The 21,265-nt window shown below is 32.1% G+C and overlaps 2 protein-coding genes across 5 annotated transcripts; both read left to right on the top strand.

Annotated features, from left to right (window-relative positions):
* Positions 1–377: 377 nt before the first annotated feature.
* Positions 378–19,354, top strand: LOC106063798 (membrane progestin receptor beta-like). 4 transcript variants are annotated; one of them, XM_013222267.2, is made up of 8 exons: positions 378–461; positions 3,219–3,265; positions 4,088–4,219; positions 4,330–4,517; positions 11,260–11,389; positions 11,755–11,909; positions 12,389–12,519; positions 13,707–19,354. In XM_013222267.2, exons 3-8 carry the CDS (start codon positions 4,094–4,096, stop codon positions 14,060–14,062), a joined length of 1,086 nt encoding a protein of 361 aa, XP_013077721.2. In that variant the 5' UTR covers positions 378–461; positions 3,219–3,265; positions 4,088–4,093; the 3' UTR covers positions 14,063–19,354. The 4 variants fall into 4 exon arrangements, with proteins under 4 accessions (XP_013077721.2, XP_055885723.1, XP_055885722.1 ...); XM_056029748.1 differs by having other exon boundaries at positions 385–466; XM_056029747.1 differs by having other exon boundaries at positions 428–576.
* On the top strand, positions 6,917–9,826 carry LOC129926360 (piggyBac transposable element-derived protein 4-like). Its single transcript, XM_056029746.1, has 2 exons — positions 6,917–7,323; positions 7,721–9,826. The coding sequence occupies exons 1-2, from the start codon at positions 7,193–7,195 to the stop codon at positions 9,261–9,263; spliced, it is 1,674 nt and encodes a 557-aa protein (XP_055885721.1). The 5' UTR covers positions 6,917–7,192; the 3' UTR covers positions 9,264–9,826.
* Positions 19,355–21,265: the final 1,911 nt, after the last annotated feature.

Below are 21,265 nucleotides of genomic sequence, written 5' to 3'. Positions count from 1 at the left end.
ATCAGCCATAACCTGGGCATAACCATACTAAAAGCCATACCTGTTTTTAATTGAAAAGGTAATTCAAATATATAGACTATCTAGATCTACTCATACCTCTCTTCATCTCTACCTTTTTTTTTTTATTATTATTATACATTTTGTTTGATATTTTTCTTTGCTTTAGATATACAACTCATATACTAGATGTGTCGTTGATGTATTTTAGCAACAAAAAAAAAGTAATCTAGATCTACCAAAGACTTGAAAGCTATACTAAGATCGCTCTTTTGCTTAAGCTAGCGCTTCTTTTTATGTTTGATACATTTAAATGTGAGGGGAAATATAGTGTATTTCTATGTTCAAATATATTTTTACATTACATTGTTCGGGGTACCTGGCCATTGTTTACATTGCCCTTGGTATACACACTCACTCTTCTGTCTGATCTTTCACCCGGAAGACATGGGTCACAAGTAAAAGTAGGGTAGATCCAAATAATGAATTAAATAATTTAAATAGCCTCTGATCTCATAATAGTATTAATAATAGATCTAGACCTAGACTAGATATTAAATGGTTACAGAATAGGTTACAGTAAGCGATTTCTTTCTGTAAATTCACCTTATACTTACTACTTATAGACTCTATTAATATTTTTATATTATATTACTTTGTTAAGTTTGTTTACCGGTAACTCTCTAGTCTCTAGTCTAGGACTAGTGACTCTACTGTCTACTACTGAGTACTACTGTACTACACTACTCTCTACTGACACTAGGTCTAGGCCTAGGGTGACTAGTCTGAGACTACTATTAGTATTAGGACTACTAATATTATTATAGAATAGTACTAATCTAGATGGCTGCCTGGTCGTGCGGTTTGCGCGCTGGACTGTCGTTCAGATTTATCGAGGGTTCAAACCCTGCTCGCTCCCATCCCCCGTCGTCCTGCGGGAGGTTTGGACTAGGAAGTAAACTTCCTATCTTCAACTCTGAAGGAACATCAGAAACATCATAAAAACACTTTACAAAAAGATCTATAGAAAAATTCAAAAGAAGCAAAGAGTTAGAGACGGAGTAGAGTGATCATTATACTATAGTCACTAGAGAAGATCTAAATTTCTAAATCTAGTTAATCTTAGTAAATCTTAGTAAATCTAGATCTAGATCTATCTAGTTTCTAGTAACTAGTCTCTAGTACTACTACTATATCTAGTTAGAGTGTTAGACTGGTATGTATATACCATAATACCAGCGTTAGACTCTCTAGACTCTCTAGACTCTACTAATCCAGAGTCTACTACTAGAGTCTAGACTGTCTAGACTAAGACTAGACTCTAGTGACTAAAAAGACTTTGCTGTCATTAGTGACATTCATTAGGCTATGAAATAATGAATTGAATCAATGAATGATTTGAGTATTGGGCCTCATTAGGCATCATGATTATGATTTGGCTATCCATGATTATAACATTAGTGATTAGGCATCATAAGGTCATAGTTATAGAATGATTGATATATTCTAGAGTAGTAAGTAGGTGATTAGGCATTGACTAGTGACTTAGTTTAGAATCTAGACTAGACTCTTTATCTATCTATATTATAAAAACTATTATTATAATCTAGATCTAGACCTCTGCTCTATTAGTATTAGGCCTAGGCTCTAGTTATCCTTATAAATATTAATTTTAAGATACTATATAGATATATAGATCTAGACTATATAATTATACTATTTATGTGCCATATTTTTACTTAGATAATAAAATAATATACTATACTCTAGTCCTAGGATAGATTATGCTGATCATTTATAAATCATAATATTGCATTACTTTGAAATAGACTTAGACTTAGGTCCTCCCGCACCTTTCGGCGCGTTGGGCAGCAAGCTGTCTCCATAAAGATCTGTCGTTGGCAATGTCTGAAGCCTCCTCCCACCTGGTGTCCACTGTTCTGAGGTCCTCCATGACGGTGTGGCACTAAGTAATATGAGGACGTCCCTGTTTGCGCTTTCCTCATATTGGCCTCCATGTCATCGCAATTCTTGGTATACATAGTTCATATTGTTGTAGAACATGTCCCACAAACCTCATGCGACTCTCTGTCACAAGCTCACTAAGTGTTCGACTCCCAGTATGGCAAAGGATTTCCTTGTTTGAGACCTGATCTGTGTAACTGACTCCCAAAATCCGTCTCATCCATTTTTGTTGAGCCACATTTAGCCATTTTTCAATTTTGACAGATGACTTCCATGTCTCACATGAAATAGGCCTACATTTAAATGAATACAAGAGATGATGAAGAGCCTCGACAGAGACACAATCAAAATATGCATACTGATTAACCATGATTGATAAAATTAATGGTTGCATATTTGGCTACAGGTCAACTAGTACCCCTGTCAACATTGGCCATACAGAGCTTGAACAAGCTATTTAGTTTTTGTTATCACAAGCAATGGAGATGCATATCACAATGTTGCATGAACATGTCAGATAGGAAAAGCAGGAAGCTATTTGTTAAACAGCATATATCTGAGCAAACAACTCAATTAGCATTGAGATTAAGATCCACCTCCTCCATACATTCATAGTCCCAATAGCCACCTATGTTTGTGAGATGTGGAAGTCATTAAATCACTTTAGAATGTCATGCTTAATTGCATACTTCATAGCTAACCTAGCATATGAGAACTGACTAGATTATTAGGTTACATTGTGTATATATATTTAGTGATGTAAAAAAAAAAACGTATTTATGTCAGACCAGAGTTTTCAAAGACCTTGAAAAGCTACTGATGTAAAATAGTTTGATTTAGAGAGACTTAGAAAGACGGTTTACAGAAAAGTGAGACAAGATCTAAGAGCAATAGTTGCCTGTTACCTCCTGTTTTTTAGTTTCTTATTTAAACAAGCGTTATTGTTACACCCTTAGGTTGAGGTCGTTTTATTTAACTGTCATTAGTTCACAGCAATATATTTGTACAAATTAGAGTGTATTTATGTCTCTATAGAGACCCTTCATATTCTTTTTAATATTTGTCTTTTTAGAAATTTTAAGCAATTTTTCTTTAATTTATTATTAAATATTTTTATTAAATTTTCTTTTAGCTTCTGAAACAATGCTCTTAATACTACTAAGTTAATCACTGTTAAGATAATCTACAGTTACTTACTTACTTAGACTTACAGTAACAGCCTGTAATATTATTTTCTGTGTATATTTTTTTTTTAGGATTAAGTCCGTTTAAAGCTGGAAAAGAACGCATTTTTATATAAAAGGTAGGTAATTATATATAATTACAGCTGCACTGTCAGTAATGTTAGTCAGAGCAAAATTTGTGATTAGTTCTGATGCAGTACATTTGATTATTTGAAAATCCAAACCATCTGGTGATACATATTAATGGCTTGTAAACCATTAGACTAGCATTGTGTGAATTGGCTTTACCAGTCTTATTTAAAGGACATTATAAAAATGGCTTATATTAATATTTGTTTTTGTTTTTTTACCATTCTTCCTATTAAATTACAAACTCTTCTTGGTGAAAAATACTGAAGTTGAACACTGGGTGGACAGGTTGTTTGAAAATGATTTGTAAAAAATATTTCTAGAAATTTGACTGTTTATATTTATCTTTGGAAAAAAAAAACTACCTAATTGACCACTTTGTGAAAACTAGTTTAATCTCAAAATTAAATTTGGCTTGTAAATTAGGAATAACGAATTACCACACTTAACTCAAATGTTTCTTTGTATTCAGTAAGGAGTTTAATAAAGAAATAGATGTACATGAACATTTTGCGCACAGTTTTATAGAAATCATAAGTTGGACTGTTAATAGTAGAGTTGATTGTGCAAAGCTCACTTACTGGAAAGACTTCTTACAATAATAAAACATAAGAAATAAATTGAATGAGAAATTATAGACCACCACCAGCTTCATAGAGGAGGAATGTTTTGTTGTTGTTTTTTTTTATAACCTTTTCTTTTTATGTTACTTGTTTTTAATCAAAATTCTTTAAAAATAAAGGCTGATGTATTTTGTACAAATTAAGTTTCTTGTTATTAATGATTTTCTTTTTCTTTTCTTCTTTTCAAAGAACATCATGATTTTCCTACCTCCTGCATTAGACAAAGATGAAATTCCTATTTTGTTTCATGAACCATACGTGCTCACTGGTTTCAGGCCTTTACATTATCCATGGACTTCATATCTTCTAAGCATATTTCAGGTTAGTTATTACAGTGATATATGTTTTTTTTTTAAAGTGTTATTATAATTGTTTTTCATAACCATTACCATTCCACTAAAGATGTCTATGTTGTATTTTCCTCCATGCAGTGGCATAATGAACTTTTAAACATCTGGACCCACCTTCTTGCCCTCATCATGGTGCTTATAAGAGCAAGTGTTTGGTCGACTGAGTTCAGTCTGCTCTCTGACCCCTTCATGTGGCCTTTGTCTGTAGGCATCATCACCATGATTATCCTATATATTTGTAGTTCAGGTGCTCATTGCCTGCAAAATAGGTGAGTTATTTTCTCTCATGTTTCAGTCATAATAATAGAGCTTACAGTAATGATAGTCTGATTGTGCTTTCCTCCCCTTTTTGACACCAAAGTTGTACACCATCAATATAGTATTGTCATATTCAGCTTTACCGTTTTCTATGGTTGTCAACAACTAAATACAAATATTTGAAAGGGATGACAAATGCCAGAGTTGCCAAAATGGAAATGCTTATACCCAGACCTGGAAATGCGTATTTTGAGGGGCAAATGCATATTTTCTTAAATATCAAGAAATATACCCAGGAAAGACTAAAATTAAATCATTCAAGCACAAAACATACATGAAAGGCAGCTTTCCTAAAGTTAACACAGCATAAAGTTATATTAGACATTTTGTACATTTGTCAAAATATTTACACTTTTAGTCTTTGTCTTAGACTTTTCTAGAATATGTTAGAATAGAATGATAACATTCTTGTCACTTGGCAATGATCTTATGATCATAATGCCTCTAGAGTACTTCACATTCCATAATAGCGGCAACAGAACATTTAGCTGGATCAGTGACATCTAGTTTTATAAAAGTAATTCTGTTTATAGGCAATTTCTTAACAAGGTATCCAGCCACTGGAAATATTTTATATCACTTAGATTTTCTTCTTCCAGACCTTTTTTGCAGAGTTAGCAATGAAAGCTTTGGCATCCTCTACAATCACTAATAACAAACATTTTAAATTTTTGTTTTTTCAGTCAGATAATCCTAATTAGTCATTGAACTTGTTTCTAATATAAAAAAGCTTTGCTATAGTCTGCCTTAAATGCCCCTGATTTCATTCTTTGAACTTAGGCCTTCATAAGTAATGGAACCTAGCTAGTCGCTAGTGACTACAATAGTAGCTACCACAGAAGATACGTTCTGCAAGTTATGGAACATCAGCTTGATTCCCTTTATCATGCTAAAAGAGAGATTAAGCGCAACCAATGTTTCTTCTATGAAAACCTCTGCCCTTCTCACTTTCATCTAAAACAAAAATCAAATCCAAATCTAGAATAGATCTAGATATGTAAGCAGCTTCATTAACAGTTGATTTTATTTTTGATGTGCATATTTTAGATCTCATAACTGATACGAAATCGCTTCTTTTGGGTAGATTTAATTTTAGATCTAGATCTAGTTACAGATATCTAGAGCCTTGAATTTTTTAGATACCTCATCGACTAGAGTGGAATCTAAACCTACAGCCTACATTGATTGCTACATCTAGCCAGTAGTCTAAATCTAAGTCTATTACACACCTGGTCAAAACTAGAGCTAGAATGTTGACTAGAATTAGATTTAAATCTAGAAAAATCTATATTTAGATTACACAATTAGATCTAGATTTACGTACATTATATTATAGGTGCCTGATATATATGGTTCTAGATCCAGTCTAGATGAATTAGGACTAATCAATCAATTAATTCCCAATTTGTATGAAGACTTCATATAAACTGACACATTGAAAGGAACTCAACTTTATTTAGATCATATTTTCGAGTCCATTTTCATTCAAAATACGCAAGATGCGTATTTGTAGGCAACTCTGCAAATGCGTGTTTTTATCCAAAAGTGTCTAGCTTGCTTTACACTTATAGGTGATTAATCCCTACAGTTTGGTAGGAAGAGTGCAGTGTATGAAATGCTTCATTTTATTGCTTATTTACTTAGTTACTCTCTAAATAGATCTAATCAGACCTTTTACTTTTTATCATCCTCACATAGAAAATTTTTTAGGCATTCTTTTTTTTGTTTAGTAAACACTTGCAAACTCTTTTAGGGTGGACACTGGACAGATAGTATAAAACAGCTGTAATGATTTTTCTGCTGTTATTAGCAGCAGATGCCTTGGCTGGCTTGGTCATGTTCACAGAATGCCACAAGGTCTACTTCCACAAGACGTTCAAGATGATTTAGCAGTAGGCAGCAGAGCCACTGGTCATCCACTTTTAAGGTATACTGATGTATGCAAATGCGGGCGACATGAAGTTCTTCAAAATCGAAACTAACAATTGGGAAAAAGAGGCACTGGATAGATCCACATGGAGAACAAGTATAAAGGAATTGTCCTCAATTGCAGTTGACATACAAACCAGAAGTAGAAAGAAGGGCGAAACTGCAATGGCTCCTGGCGATTACAGATGCCCAACCTGTGACTGCAGCTGTATATGAAGAATTGGCCTCTTTAGTCACGCAAAAAGCTGCAAAGTGAATAGGTCCATCTTCAAGGTGTAAAATGCCACAGGAATGATTTTGCTAGAAATTTGAGATAGTAAACATAGAGTTGAAGCTAGGTGCTGAAACAAATGATACATACATATATTAAACATAAATGAATAACAGCACCAGGGACCAAGTGTTTAACTCTTATGGTACGCCATATTGGATTTTCGATCACCCGTGGTCGACACCTTAAAACGTCATTTAAATAAATAAATCTTGAAATTTTTGCGTTATTTTTTTATTATTTTCACAAAAAAATATTTTTTGTTTCGTAAAAATATTATTTTAAGTTAAACTTTTTAAAAAAAGTTATTTTTATTTGCGTCCGAAAGTTCACATTTTGAACAAGCCATTTTGTGATTCTCGTCGGCCATTTTACTACTTGCCTTCACCACTACTAGTGCGCTAGCATCACGTTTTTACCTAAGAAATGGCTCAAGACTTATCTTCTGATGAAGAAATTGAGTACATTTCAAGTGAAGATGAAGAATGGATTGAAGAAGAATTTCATGATGATGAAAACATTCAGCCCAATTTCAATGAACAGAGGAACTACGGAAGGTAAATATTTTTCTTTGTTACGAAACATCCAGTTCTGGGTTGACTCGTTAGAGTCTAGAAACTTTAGATCTAGTCTACATCTAAATAACCTTAGAATTTATTTGTAAAATTTAGGGAAATAAAGAGCTTATAAGACTTTATACTAAAATCAAAGTATTTTCTAGATCCACTAGACCTAGATCTAGAGCCAAACACTTTTCAGACCACATTGCTTTTGCTAGATCCATATTTCATTTGTTTACGTTGGTTACGCTTTGTTTATAATCTACATCTGTAAACATTTCAGTGCTGTATATGTATATTATTAATATTTGGATTCAAAGCTTGTAGTTATGATTAGCATGACTTTATGTTTTAATTTTACTAATTCTAATTTTTTTTATTTTATTTTTTTTAGCTATGATGACCTGGACCAAATACCACATGCCATACCAGCATTCAGACCCGAAAGGCCTCCTGGAGCTCATTTCCCTGACAGTGTAACAAGGCAAAACAGGAGAAACTACCTTACTCCTCTTTCAATTTTTAAACTGTTCTTTACAGAAGCTTTAGTTGAAATGCTCTGTAAATTTACCAACGAAAATGCTGCTGCCACTGGTCCTTCAAAACCAAGTATGTACAAGAACTGGAAGGATATAGACGTTGAAGAGTTTTACGTATTCATGGGACTTCTGATGTACATGGGACTTGTTCAGGTTCCCAACTTTAAGCTCTATTGGAACGGAAAGAGTTTGTTCAATGGTTTGTGGGCCAGAGCGTTCATGACTAGATTTCGTTTTCAGCAAATTCTTTGCTTTTTGAAAGTAAGCAATAGAGATACTGAGGTGGCTACTGATAAACTTGCTAAGGTTAGATTTTTATTTGAATTTATTAGGAGAAAATGTATGAAATTATATCAGCCTAGTCAAAACATATCTATAGATGAAAGAATGGTTAGAAATAAGGGTAGGTATGCATTTAGACAATATATAAGGGATAAACCAACTAAATGGGGAATGAAATTGTGGGTTTTAGCAGACTCTCTTAGTGGGTACACTTATGACTTTGATGTATATTTAGGTAAGATAGAAGGGAATAGCTCTACTTTTGGATTAGCATATGATGTAGTAATGAAGTTAGTGTCCTCTCTAGTAAATCAAGGCTATCGTTTATTTTTTGATAATTTTTATACCAGTTTTGTACTTGTTATTGATCTTTTTAAAAAAGGTATTGTTGCTTGTGGAACAATCATAAGCAATAGGAAAGGGTTTCCAACAGAACTTAAGAATGTGAAGCAGTGGGAAAAGGTTAGTAAGAGGGGGGATATGAGATGGGTTAGACAAGATCAGGTTTTAGCTATGCAGTGGAGGGATAACAAAACAGTTTCATTAGTTTCAACCATGCATTCGGCAAATGAGTTTAATTATGTTAATAGGAGAACAAAAAATAATGGTGTTTTTGAACAATTAAAAGTTAAACAGCCTCAACTAGTGGGGGATTATAATTCTTTTATGGGAGGGGTGGATAAAAGTGACCAGCTGCTAAATAAATATAACATGCTGCGCAAAACTAACAAGTACTGGAAAACCTTATTTTTTCATTTCATTGATATTGCTAGAGTTAATAGTTATATTTTATTTCAAGACTGGAGAAAACAAAATCCAGATATTGAAGAATTAAATAGAAGCCCATACTACAGTCAGTTAGATTTCACCATTGAACTAATTAGAGAGTTAGCAAACATTGATGATTATGACCCAGTTCCTACTATAGAACATATGAGACTTAAAACCTGCCACTCAATATTACCTGCGATGGTTGCTTCAAAAGATAGAAAAAATTGTAAACTTTGTTATAGTCATCACAAAATTGAAAGAAAGACTAGGTCCATGTGTAGTGCTTGTGGTACATTTTTGTGTTTCAGTCCAGAAAGAAATTGTCTTTTACTTTATCATAAATAACCTTTTTTTCACATTCAATGTACTTTTTTGTGTGAACTAAGTCTACTTTAAAGTTCAAACTGTAATTCCTTCATTTATTAATGTTTTAATTCTTTGTAATTAATAATCTATATGTTTGGTTTATATGATTAGCTCTTTTATCAAGAGGATTTTGTTTTTGGCGTTTTGTTGTTGTTTTTATATAGTTTCATAAAAAGTCACCTCAGTATCTCAGTATCCTATAGAATTGCCTAAAAATGATATATGATATGTAAAAATGGTTATCATTGATGAAAATAGTACTTTAATTCACATTGGCTTTTATACTTTTTTTTTTTATTCATGCCTTTTGTCATAAATATGTTTTTTTTTGCAAAAAAGAAAAAAAAATTGTCACAAGAATTGATTTCTTGAAAAAATGTTTTCACCTACCAAATTTTTTTATCATCTACTAGATAAAGGATGCAATTCTGAATAAAATGATAGATAACTTGCAAATATTTGTATTATTTTTATTTTAGAAAAATCATTTTTTATTAAGTACCTTAAAAAAAATAAAAAAAAGGGGGAAAACTCAAGAATCTTTAAGAGTTAAGAGAGAAAGTAGTGAATTAAAATGCTACGAAAATAAGGGCATGCGCCGACCGAGGCTCGAACCTGTGACACTGGATTCGACACCACCGCCTAGCGATAACGCACCAAGCGAAACTAGCCTCTAGACCATCGGAATGTCCAAAAAAACATTCTTCTGATCCAGAGACCACTGGGGTGGTAATGTGCATACGGGCGAAATGACTCTGGATCAGAAGAATGTTTTTTTGGACATTCCGATGGTCTAGAGGCTAGTTTCGCTTGGTGCGTTATCGCTAGGCGGTGGTGTCGAATCCAGTGTCACAGGTTCGAGCCTCGGTCGGCGCATGCCCTTATTTTCGTAGCATTTTAATTCACTACTTTCTCTCTTAAACACTTGGTCCCTGGTGCTGTTATTCATTTATGTTTAATATATGTATGTATCATTTGCTTCAGCACCTAGCTTCAACTCTATGTTTACATTTACGTTTACAGCATTATTGCTCGTACCCACTGAAGCTTCTATATGTTATGTGTTTATGTTGTCCACTTGTCTTTGTGAGAGATAAACAATTAGATAGAGTCATCGTTTGTCTAATACATGCCTAACGGCTGTCTGTGTCGGCTCTATCGAAGTTGTTAGTGAACGGATGCTGCGAGGGTTGGGGAGGGGCTAGCTGGAGCTTGTGACCTTTGACCACTGGGGTGGTAATTTGCATACAGGCGAAATGACTCTGGATCAGAAGAATGTTTTTTTGGACATTCCGATGGTCTAGAGGCTAGTTTCGCTTGGTGCGTTATCGCTAGGCGGTGGTGTCGAATCCAGTGTCACAGGTTCGAGCCTCGGTCGGCGCATGCCCTTATTTTCGTAGCATTTTAATTCACTACTTTCTCTCTTAAACACTTGGTCCCTGGTGCTGTTATTCATTTATGTTTAATATATGTATGTAGAAATTTGAGAGTTTGGGAAAAAAAATGACTATCATACAAGTATGAAAACTCTGTTTTTACTATTCTGATTCATCAAAATATAATCACCTTAAAATTAAATTACATCAATCTTGTTATTTTGAACACAGCTTCACCAGGAATTCTTGCTCTTGATTCAGATTATTCTTTGTATTCAGTAAGGAGTTGAATAAATAAATAGACATAGCTTAACATTTTGTGCACGTCTTATGTAGAAATCATTAGCTGGACTGTTAAGAGAAGAACTTGATTATGAAAATCTCTCTGGAAAAACTCCCTTGCAATAATGAAGCGTTACAGGAAATACATAGAATGAGAAATTATAGACCACCACCAGGAGGAATTGATTTTTTTAAAAAGCTCTTTAGTCTTTCTTTTAGGTTGCTTGTTATTGTATTGCTAAAAAGTTCTTAATTACAATATCATTGTGAACCCTGTAAAATTCAGCTTAAATTGATTGTTGTCTCTATGCTTACAGGTCTGAGGTAGTTCACTACACCTGCTTTATGTGTGATTATGCTGGCATAGGTCTGTATGGGTTTGGTAGCACAATGTTGCATTATTGGTACTGTCTTCATGAGGACTTACTTGGATCTTTCTCTCATCAGGTTAGTTTTTATTCAATAGTACTGTATAGTTAAACATTTTTTTTATTAACTTTATATTTTATATTAACTTAGCCAACAATTATGCAGTCATCTTAATTAAAACCAATAGAAATATAACTTTAAAAAATTGAAATGTTATTATGATTTTTAAATGACCAATTTTTTAGTATAAAAATGTTAACATTGGCATAAATTAGTTAATTAGTTGGCAACACACTGGTAAAAATGTGTTAAGGGATTATATAGTGTTTCTTTTAGATCTGTTTTGATCATGCATTGCAATAAGTACACATTTTATTGTTAAGGCATATAATTGTCAGTTTTATATCCAAATGAATATTTATTTAGTACATTCCACTTTATAGTTTGCTATACCTGTTGGAGCCGTTCTTGCTGTAATCGTATGTATTTGTTGCACAATCTCAAAGACAAAGTACAAACGACCATATCCTTTCATTCGTAGAGTCTGGCAGATGTCTTCTGTTTTTGCTATTTATGTTTGGCTCATATTTCCTATTTGGTAAGTGTATCTTTGATATGTGTCAATAAAATAAATGTGAATTTAATTATTTGTACACAACTTAACCTCCTGAAAACCTATAAATGAGATAAATAATGTAAGATACCCTTTTAGACTTAGGTGGATTCAAGGAACCTAAATCTAGAAATTCAAAATCCCAGTCTTCAACAGTGAAGACCATAATTAAAAACCAAAGACCCCTCAGTTTGGAAGCCACTGCTTTAATATTCAACCACCACACCCCAATTGTGTAGCAACATTAGCTACAGACCTTTGTTTTTATGTCTCAGGTCACCTAGGGTGATCCATTTCATTTGTTTTAGTCATGACTAATAAATGTTTTGCTGTCACACTGCTCACATATTTATTGGCTTTCACTTTTCTTTTGTTTGGAGGATAAACTTTATTTTAATAAAAGTCCTTTTTATTGACATTTTCTCTTTTTTTACTTTATTTCAAAAATGTTTTCCTATTTCTAGGTATAGAATTTGGATGTACTACCATGATGGGAAATGGTCTTCCAGTTTTAAAAACCACATACAACAGATGCTTTGGTTTACTGTTGGGGGATTTTTCTTTGGCTCAGATGTCCCTCAAAGATTTTGTCCAGGTTTGAAATTTTTTATTGGAATAATTTTTATATTTGTTTTTTTTTTGTTGTTTTTTTTTGCAGCTGTTTTTATCTAAAAAATAAACCCAACTTTCTCATGCCCCTTAGCCTGCATATCCTTCTGTGGTAATCAGCTTTTCAAAGGAAAGAATGGACAGATATATTCATGAATATTTAAAGTAAGTTTGTGCTCATTTTAACCTGGAGCATCAAACTTCAACAGTTCAGAATCAGAATAAATGTACATATGAGCTCAATGAGGACATTACTAAAGCTTTGAATAACAAAGAGTTTGATATAAAGAAGTTTGACTGTAGTTTATTGTAACTTATTCAATCCTTACATTTTAAGATTGAGATAAAGCAGTTAATAATAATAATCATCTTGTTCTCCATAAGGAAATTGGCCTTACAGTTTGTGCATTACACCAAACAAAACATTATGACTGTAGAAAACCAAAATATACATTCACACATATTTGATTGCCAGGGTAACAAAAGAGGTTTTTTGTCTGTTTGTCTTTGCTATTTTATGAAGTTTATTTTTATTATTCTGCCCCATCTCAAGACGTAACCAAAGCCTGTGACTCATCTGAGCGCATCTATTGTCTTCTGAGACAGAAGGAGCCAGCTATTTATATTTTTAGTGCTCAAATTGCCATTCCAGGCATTGATATTAAAACTTTAAAATATTGCAAACGTGAGCGAGATAAAACATCGCCAAAACCTTTTTGCTAACATTAAATGAGGATATTTTTCTAAATAATCATAATCTTTGCTGCCCTTTTTTGCTGATATAATCAGTATTTGCAGTAAAATTTAATTTATTGTCTAAGATAGTACCAAGGTATTTAAAAGTTTCAATGTTCAAAGGGGTAGTTGAGAGATTTTAATCACTTTCAAAAGAACACTAAGTTAATTTGAAATGTATCTTGTCATGAATCAATCGTAGGAGTTTATCCAAGTTTATAATTATTACTTTTGCTCTAATGTCTAAACCAATCCAGTTTTTGTTTTCATTTATATATTCTCTGACAATAATAATGTATTTCTTGAATATATATATATATATATATATATATATATATATATATATATATATATATATATATATATATATATATATATATATATATATATATATATATATATATATATATATATATATATATATATGTTATTTTACAGGTCTATTTGATATTATCGGTCATAGCCATCAGATATTCCACATGTGTATTTTTATGACAACTTATGAACAAATGAATGCATTGTACTTAGAGCTTACAGATGACACTGTCATCATCCACAAGATGGAGGAACCCACTTTATTCAACACCTGGGGAATGCTGGCAATGGTAATAGTAGCCAATATCTTTGTGGTCTACTACTTCCATTGTTCTGTCAACAACAGACTGGAGCAAGAGAAAGAACAAAACTTGGACGTGAAAAATAACAAGCACATGACAGAAAATGGAGGTAGTTGCTTACATCAGGAAAACATACAGAAAAGTCTAGTCTCTAAATGTAAAGATAAAACACAATAAATTGTTGGTTTTTATTTGAAAATCAAAATAGATATTGTCATTTAGAACAATGCTGGCTTCATCTTTAATTAGTCATGTCTAATACTGTATGCCATTGTACATACTTAGTGCTTTCTATAATCTTGCCTGTCTATATTTTCTACTAAATGTTGCAGTTGCTTCTTTATGAAAGTGGCAATTTTATTCGCTAGTCAAAAAAAAAGTAAAAATGAATAGATTTAAACATTCTTCAAACTCCACAGCCATTGATTGCTTTTCAATAACTGTCTTACCTTGAATATATTTCTTGTCCTTAAGCTGTTATAGATCATGTTGGTTGGATCCTACTTGCTTTTTTCAGTCTTGGTTTTATTTTGTTCAGGTCTTTATATCAATGGTCTTCCTAATTTTTTTAGAAAGTTGAATGAAAGTGTATTGTGTCTAAAACTTTTTATATATCTTTTATCATGACAATCAATTCAACAAAAATAATTTTCTGCTTTGTTGTACATTTGTACCAGTTTTATAATTTAGTCTCTACATAAAGTAGCTTCTGAGTGTATCACTAGTGTGTAACAAGACCACCATCTTATTTTCATTCAGTGCCATATTTATTGAAATCTCTTCAAGAATGTTCCTTTCAAAGATTTCATTCAATGAGATGTTCAAATATAATTGAAAGGAAACAATAATCCTGGTGAAATAATCATTTGAAGAGACAACTTGAAAAGCTTCCATTTAGTAACATAGCATTAGATACTTAATTAGATAAGCATTGACAACAGTAAATAAAGACAGCTTTGATTTAAAATGCAGTTGTTTGATAACTAAACAAAAACGCAGAGTTAACATGCAGGTATGCCAAGATAGACAAAAGCTGATCTGGCACAAGATAGACAAAAGCTGATCTGGCACATTTTTCTCCTCTTGATCAACCTTCCCCTAACACAGAGATTACTCCAAGACTTCAACCTTTTGCAAACATTCAAATATGTTTTTGGTAGCTTAAAATCTGCTCGATACACTCAGACTGTCAACAACAGTATAAAATTTAGCTCTTGTGATAGGAAGGGAGAGTAATCCTTACAGGATTACCAGACGACATGGCCTAAATTGTGCCAAAAACTCAAACTGTCAACAACAAAGAAAAACATGTCACCCATTTTTGTTTCTAGGGAGTGGATAACATTAATTTAGTCCGGCAGAATGGTTATGATGTTCAGCCTAATCTTCTATTCAATTGTCAATAACATGAATTTCAAGCACAGGGCTAATTTACTTTTCATTATACCATAACTGGCTGCTCATTTTTACTACTGCATATAATCTTCACTAATTTAGATGCAGCTAAGAGGATATACCTGAATTTAATTTGTTGAACCTTGAGTTTTTGTTATCATTGTTTTTCTGTACATTAAACTTCATTTAAAGTGAAAAAAAAATGTTTTAGTGAACAATTAGTTATCTAGGGTAATTAGTCTAGCTTTTATTTAAAATTTTTTTTATTTTTATAAACTCACTCCAAACGACATAATTCGTTATGAATAGTTGAGTGATGTCACTGACGTATATATCTAATCCATTTGATGAAATGAATCAGTGTAACCTAAAATCCATTTTTGTTACTTGTAGCTTCAAGTAAATTGTTGTATAGCTGTGCAATAATTGTGCAAGTTGATTATAAAAGCTTTCAAGTGCAATGTGTGATGAAAAAAAAGTAATTTTTTTTGTAACAAATTTACTCATATATAATTCTATTTAAAGATATTAATTAAAACGTACAATGCTCAGTGGATCCTCAATTTGTATCTTCCGTCAATATGTTGTTGTTTTTTTTCTGTTAATTCTTTGAAAATATTAGATATTCCTCCTGTCAATCTGTCTTTTTACTTACCCATTTGTGAGTTCCTGAGAACCAAGCTTCTTTTCATATTATCTTTCAAGCTCTGGATATCAAAAATCAAAATTTACATTATCGATCTCTCACTCACTCTGTCTCTTTCTATGGAAGTAAAAAATATTTTCTAATAAAATTCTTAATCAGCATCAATTAACTTTGGGCTTATTATAAGCATAGACCTATTTTTTACTTGCCTTGTTCATGTTTATTCCAATTTTTTATGTGAAACCTAACTGATTCAATGTAAACACATGGGAGCAGACATTTGCAATGGCTAAACATGAGGTATGATTACAGTTGGTTGGTTATTTTTAGATTCTTTTTTTTTTTCTGAAATAGGAAGTACCAAAAAAGGCAAATTTTAGAAATTACAAATAAAAAGCATTACAAGGGTCTTGCAGTGTTACAGGTGAATAATATTTTGTAAGCTTTTTCCTCCAGCTGAGTAACTTGTTTAATGTAGTAAAGTCTTAAGGCACAAACACATTTTTATCCAGACAAAATACTCAGCATTTTCTAAGCATCATTTTCTGACATTATTTTGTGACATCTTGCAAGAAGCTGATAACACTAACGGAACTCTGTTCACTAACAACTTTTTGGATGTTATTTTGTCCACCCAACAATGTATTTTGAGCATTTATATATATTCTTGAGTAGGCAATACAAGAAATTGATAAATATTTGCAAAAACTTCGATTTAGTTGCAAGGATGTTGTTTTTATTGGTTTGTAGGCAGATGTAATGCTAGTACACTCACCATACTGACATAAGAGTCATATTGACTGACACAATTGGATAATTTGTCAAGGTACATATACCTGGAATGTTGTACATTCAATCCTTTTGATGTAGCCAAGATAAAAGTTTGATCTGTCTGACATGTCAAGATCAAATCAGTTTTCAGAACAGGTTCAATTTGATGTGTAATACTAGGAGGAACAAATGATTGAAAAAATAATAACATTAAAATATATGTATAAATTAGACATACAAAATTGTGTTGGGCACATTCTTCATTAACCTAGATCTGTATGAATACAGTACCCGGTAATCCAAATTACAACAGCAAGCAACTAGTTTCTTTGAAATGAAGCTGATATGTAATCTCCATGAATTTAAATTGTATATTTATCGCAGTTCAAAACAATAAATATTTTTACACATTTTCCATCTTAAAATTATAAGAAGCTGTTTTCCTTTCAACCAATAAGTGAACCAAAAGTTGTTTTTTACAATGAACAAGTTTGTCATGTCATTAAGCTTCAAGGAGTTGACATTGAATCGTTATCATGCTTTCAAAGCATCTCATTGAAAGCAAAACATTTTTGCACAGAGATCTAGTTGATATACAAAAGATTTTTGTTCAGCTAGTGACTGGTTTGGTTGGACTTTTATTCCCTTGTGATATTCTTCATGTTTTTGTGACTGATACATATCGAGGTTCTACTGTAATTATTCTAATTATGTTTTGTGTTTAAGAGTTTTGTTTATACTTTAGTGTTTGATGTTATGTCTAAGAAAGTCTTTATGTACTTAATATTGCCACTTACATTGAGACATTAATTCTTTTGGTTTATTTCTTTTAATAAAACATTAATTTTTCAACTGCCTCACATAAGTTAATACAAGTGTATTGGGTTAGGTTTTCTAAACAAAACTGATTTTGAATGAGGGTAAAATTAGTTGTTTGGTGTGTTTTTTTTAGGAGAAACCATACAATTGAAAATAATTTTTTTTTTTAAATTATCAATGTTGTAAGATATTTTATTCAAGTAATAAAACTTTGATATGGACCCATTTGTAAACCAGTTTTCCATTTGAATGTCTGCTGCATCTAAAGAGTTGTGGCCTCAAAATATCATTGGAGGTCCAAGACCAGAAATTATAATAAATTTATCATGTAATCATTTATTTTGTTGTAATTGCTATGACAGAGGTATACAAGCTCATTTTTGTTTTTTGAATCCTTTAGATAATTTTTAGAACCAATTTCTGAATTGTTTACTTTTCATTATAATAGATGAATTAAACCACCAGTAGTACACTTTTTATTACTTCCATTAGGAGCCATATTTGCACTACACTAGTCAATTTGAAGATTTTTGTAATGTTTTTTTTTTTTCTGTAATCCATATGTATTGCATCTAACCCATACATTTTGACATTATTATAGGTCCTTTCATTATTACACACATATATACTTGAAGAAAAATTATTACCAGACATAATATATGTATTTAACAAAAGTTATATCTTGCAATAAAGTTGAATGATTGAACGTTAATGGTAACTTGCGAAGTGTGAATTACTATTTCTTTCTGAAATTACAGGTACAATTACAGTCCTGTTTCTATTTTAGTTTCATAAATATGTTAAAGCTTCATTGTTTCTTGACTTCCATATAATCTGTGATTGCTATTGTGTTCTGTTTTTTTTTTATTATTTATTATTTTGTATTTATGTATACTTTTTTTTTAAACATCAGCTTTTCTGCAACACATTTTCGCACACAAAAATAGTTATGACAATGTAGAAAATTTTAATATGGCTTAGGTTCACTGCTAGCTATTCACGGACATCTTTGAAAATATTTAGTTAGAATGACATTCATCATGTCACTTAGCTCAGATTTCATAGCTTATTGTTTCTGAACTAGTCACTGTAAAAGTAAAGGCTCATAACTCTGAGTTGCATTTTCATTTCAATTGTTTGCAGTTCATGAAAAAGTGTCAGATGATGATATTAGTTTTTATTTATAATATTTATGTTTGGTTAAATAACTGTTCCTTCAATTATTTCCAAATGTAACTCAGTGAAATTTTGATGTAAAAAAAAAATATGTATGTTTTTAACTTTAACAGAAACAGCAATTAGATTATTTAATTTATTCCCGGTGTATCTATCAATCTGTTAGCAACTGCCTTGAGTTGTGAGAATTTATTTTATTAAATAAACAAGATTACAAAAATAAAAATTTTACAATTCACTTTGCATCATCTAGATGTTTTCATTCAAATATAAAGAAATAAATCTGCAGGAACACTTGGATCCTCTGGCATAGGAACATCAAGCTAGACTATTGTCATGTGATATGTTGCTGTATTGATTTGCTTGTTACTTTACTTAATCATGTTAGAGTTTACTTAATCATGTTAAAATTTTTGCTAGCCTAAACAAAAAAAATTGTCTTTAGCATTGTACTGGAATATCTTGCTAACAGATTTTTGAGGTATATTCAAAACTGAGCATGTTACATTTGAGTAATGTGTTCCTGTGTACCTATACTAGTAGAACATATATTTGTATACCTTTATATTTTGTTAGTGTGCCCAGATGGCATGTAGGCCTATTTACTATTACATGCACAATCAAGTTGTTCAATAAATAAACAAGTTTGTTTTGTTTCAGTACTTTATTGGCAGTTGTTTTTTTTTTTGTAAATGGAGTGTTATGATCCTCTTGAATGAAAAAAAAAACAACATTTTATTGCATGAAGTATATATATATATTAGTAGCTAATTCCCGTTCTGTGATACGGTTGAAGTAGTTGGTATAGGTGTATATTGCCAGAAACACTTTTGCAATTCTACAAGTCCTCCTTTTCTTTTTCATCCATCAATCGAACGGCCCGCAACCCGCTAGTATAAAGTATGCACTTCTTAGGCTCTTCAGCTGTAGCCTTTTCATCTGCCTGCATTATAATATTCGGTGGTTTTAACTGTAGCACAGCATGTATATGTTAACCCGAGGCCACAAAAACAGATGACGTTTACATCATTCGCAAGGTCTGATAGGGGAACTTTACTTTTTGCAGAATATATATATATACTGGTATGTATACAGATAGATGGATATTGCTTCTCATTATTAACAATAGTTCCTTCTTTTTGCTGATATTGTTTAATGAATGTAAATCTTTTTGGCAAATCAACTGTTTTATAATACAAGCTTATTTAAAAACAGTAATCTACAGTTTAAGTTTAAACTTTTTATTTCTGTTGTACAAAATATATTATCATCCATAATAATGCGCATTATACATGGTACAAGGGTTACTTAGATATTGTCCTTTTTTTTTTATGCTGTCCTCTTTCTTGAGCTGACGTTTCGTTCTGTTTAGATTAAAATGCAGAGGGTCTTGATGTATTTAGTCTACAAGATGACAATCATCATGTCCTCACCGTTCATCACACACACCGAGTTGTGTCCCTTCATCCATTTCCATGTCGTGAAAGTTCACTGCATCAACTTCACACTAACTGTTGTTTATTCCCACGTCAATCGTCGGGCCTCGGATTTCTATTGGCACTTTCAGAGCAGTGTAACGTAATGAAACAATGGTACATTAAGCAGAGGCGTAACTACGACTTACACCCTGGCTTCCGCAACAGATAAGACTATAGATAATGATAAAAGTTGACTGTCAGTTGCACATTGCAATAAATTACTCATTAATCTAGTATTGCTTCCAGTCTTTTATTTCCCCTATTTTCTGATATGCTTCATTCATTAAATTAATTTTTTTTTTAATTCGACAACGCAATCATTATACCTTTAACAATATTTACATTTAACTGCTGGAATCTTTATGGTCGTCATAGACCAGTACATAAGAGGTCAAACGTGTTTCACTTGAAGAATGTCACAACTGAAACAAAGATGTCATGATTGTGACGCCATCACCAACTTACGAAAAGTTATTTTGCCCGGATCAACACACAATCTTCATTTTTTAAAGAGGACACAGCAAAGGAGAAACTGCACAATGCGTGATTAAAAAATCGAAGCCTACTATGCGTGTCGAATGAGAATGCCCTTACATCATCCAATTAGTTCATTGTAAATTGCTTAACAAAACTAAAATAACTGACTGAAGAAATGTTTGACAAAGATTTTATAAATCCCCTACTTTACTATTGTATGCATTCAAATTATTGTGTAGTAAACAGAATATCATTGAAGTCAACAGGCAAGCTTGGGGTGGTGAAGGTTTTATCAGTAACAGCAGTGTGGGTATTCATTAGCGTGAAAGTTTACAAACAATCTGGCTACAAGATGAACATGGGTGTATTATCTTGTAGCCTAATTATACTGTCCTGTAGGTCCCTACCCTGCCAAAGTAAATTGTGATAGAGGCATTATCACGTTGAAATTTGAATAGGCTGAAAAGCATCAAGGCACAGGAACACTTAGAAAGTTTATGTCAATCGGAGTTGTTATAAGTTCTACAAGAAAATAAAAGTTTCCATTACTTTTGATTGTGATGATGTTTCCTTTAAAGGAACAAGAGCAAAAAAAAAAAAAAGATTCATTGACTTCAG

The sequence above is a fragment of the Biomphalaria glabrata genome, chromosome 5, assembly GCF_947242115.1.
Source record: "Biomphalaria glabrata chromosome 5, xgBioGlab47.1, whole genome shotgun sequence".
Taxonomy (NCBI): domain Eukaryota; kingdom Metazoa; phylum Mollusca; class Gastropoda; family Planorbidae; genus Biomphalaria; species Biomphalaria glabrata.
Note: the sequence above shows the minus strand (reverse complement) of the source record. Positions and strands in the feature narration are given on the sequence as shown.

What these genes read in the sequence shown, in the direction of transcription:
- LOC129926360 (XM_056029746.1), top strand. Translation starts at nt 7,193, where the DNA reads ATGGCTCAAGACTTATCTTCTGATGAAGAAATTGAGTACATTTCAAGT. An exon ending in GAACAGAGGAACTACGGAAG is followed by an intron (nt 7,324 to 7,720) that starts GTAAATATTTTT and finishes TATTTTTTTTAG; the next exon opens with CTATGATGACCTGGACCAAA.
- LOC106063798 (XM_013222267.2), top strand. Translation starts at nt 4,094, where the DNA reads ATGATTTTCCTACCTCCTGCATTAGACAAAGATGAAATTCCTATTTTG. An exon ending in GCTCATTGCCTGCAAAATAG is followed by an intron (nt 4,518 to 11,259) that starts GTGAGTTATTTT and finishes CTATGCTTACAG; the next exon opens with GTCTGAGGTAGTTCACTACA. An exon ending in TTGGATCTTTCTCTCATCAG is followed by an intron (nt 11,390 to 11,754) that starts GTTAGTTTTTAT and finishes TCCACTTTATAG; the next exon opens with TTTGCTATACCTGTTGGAGC.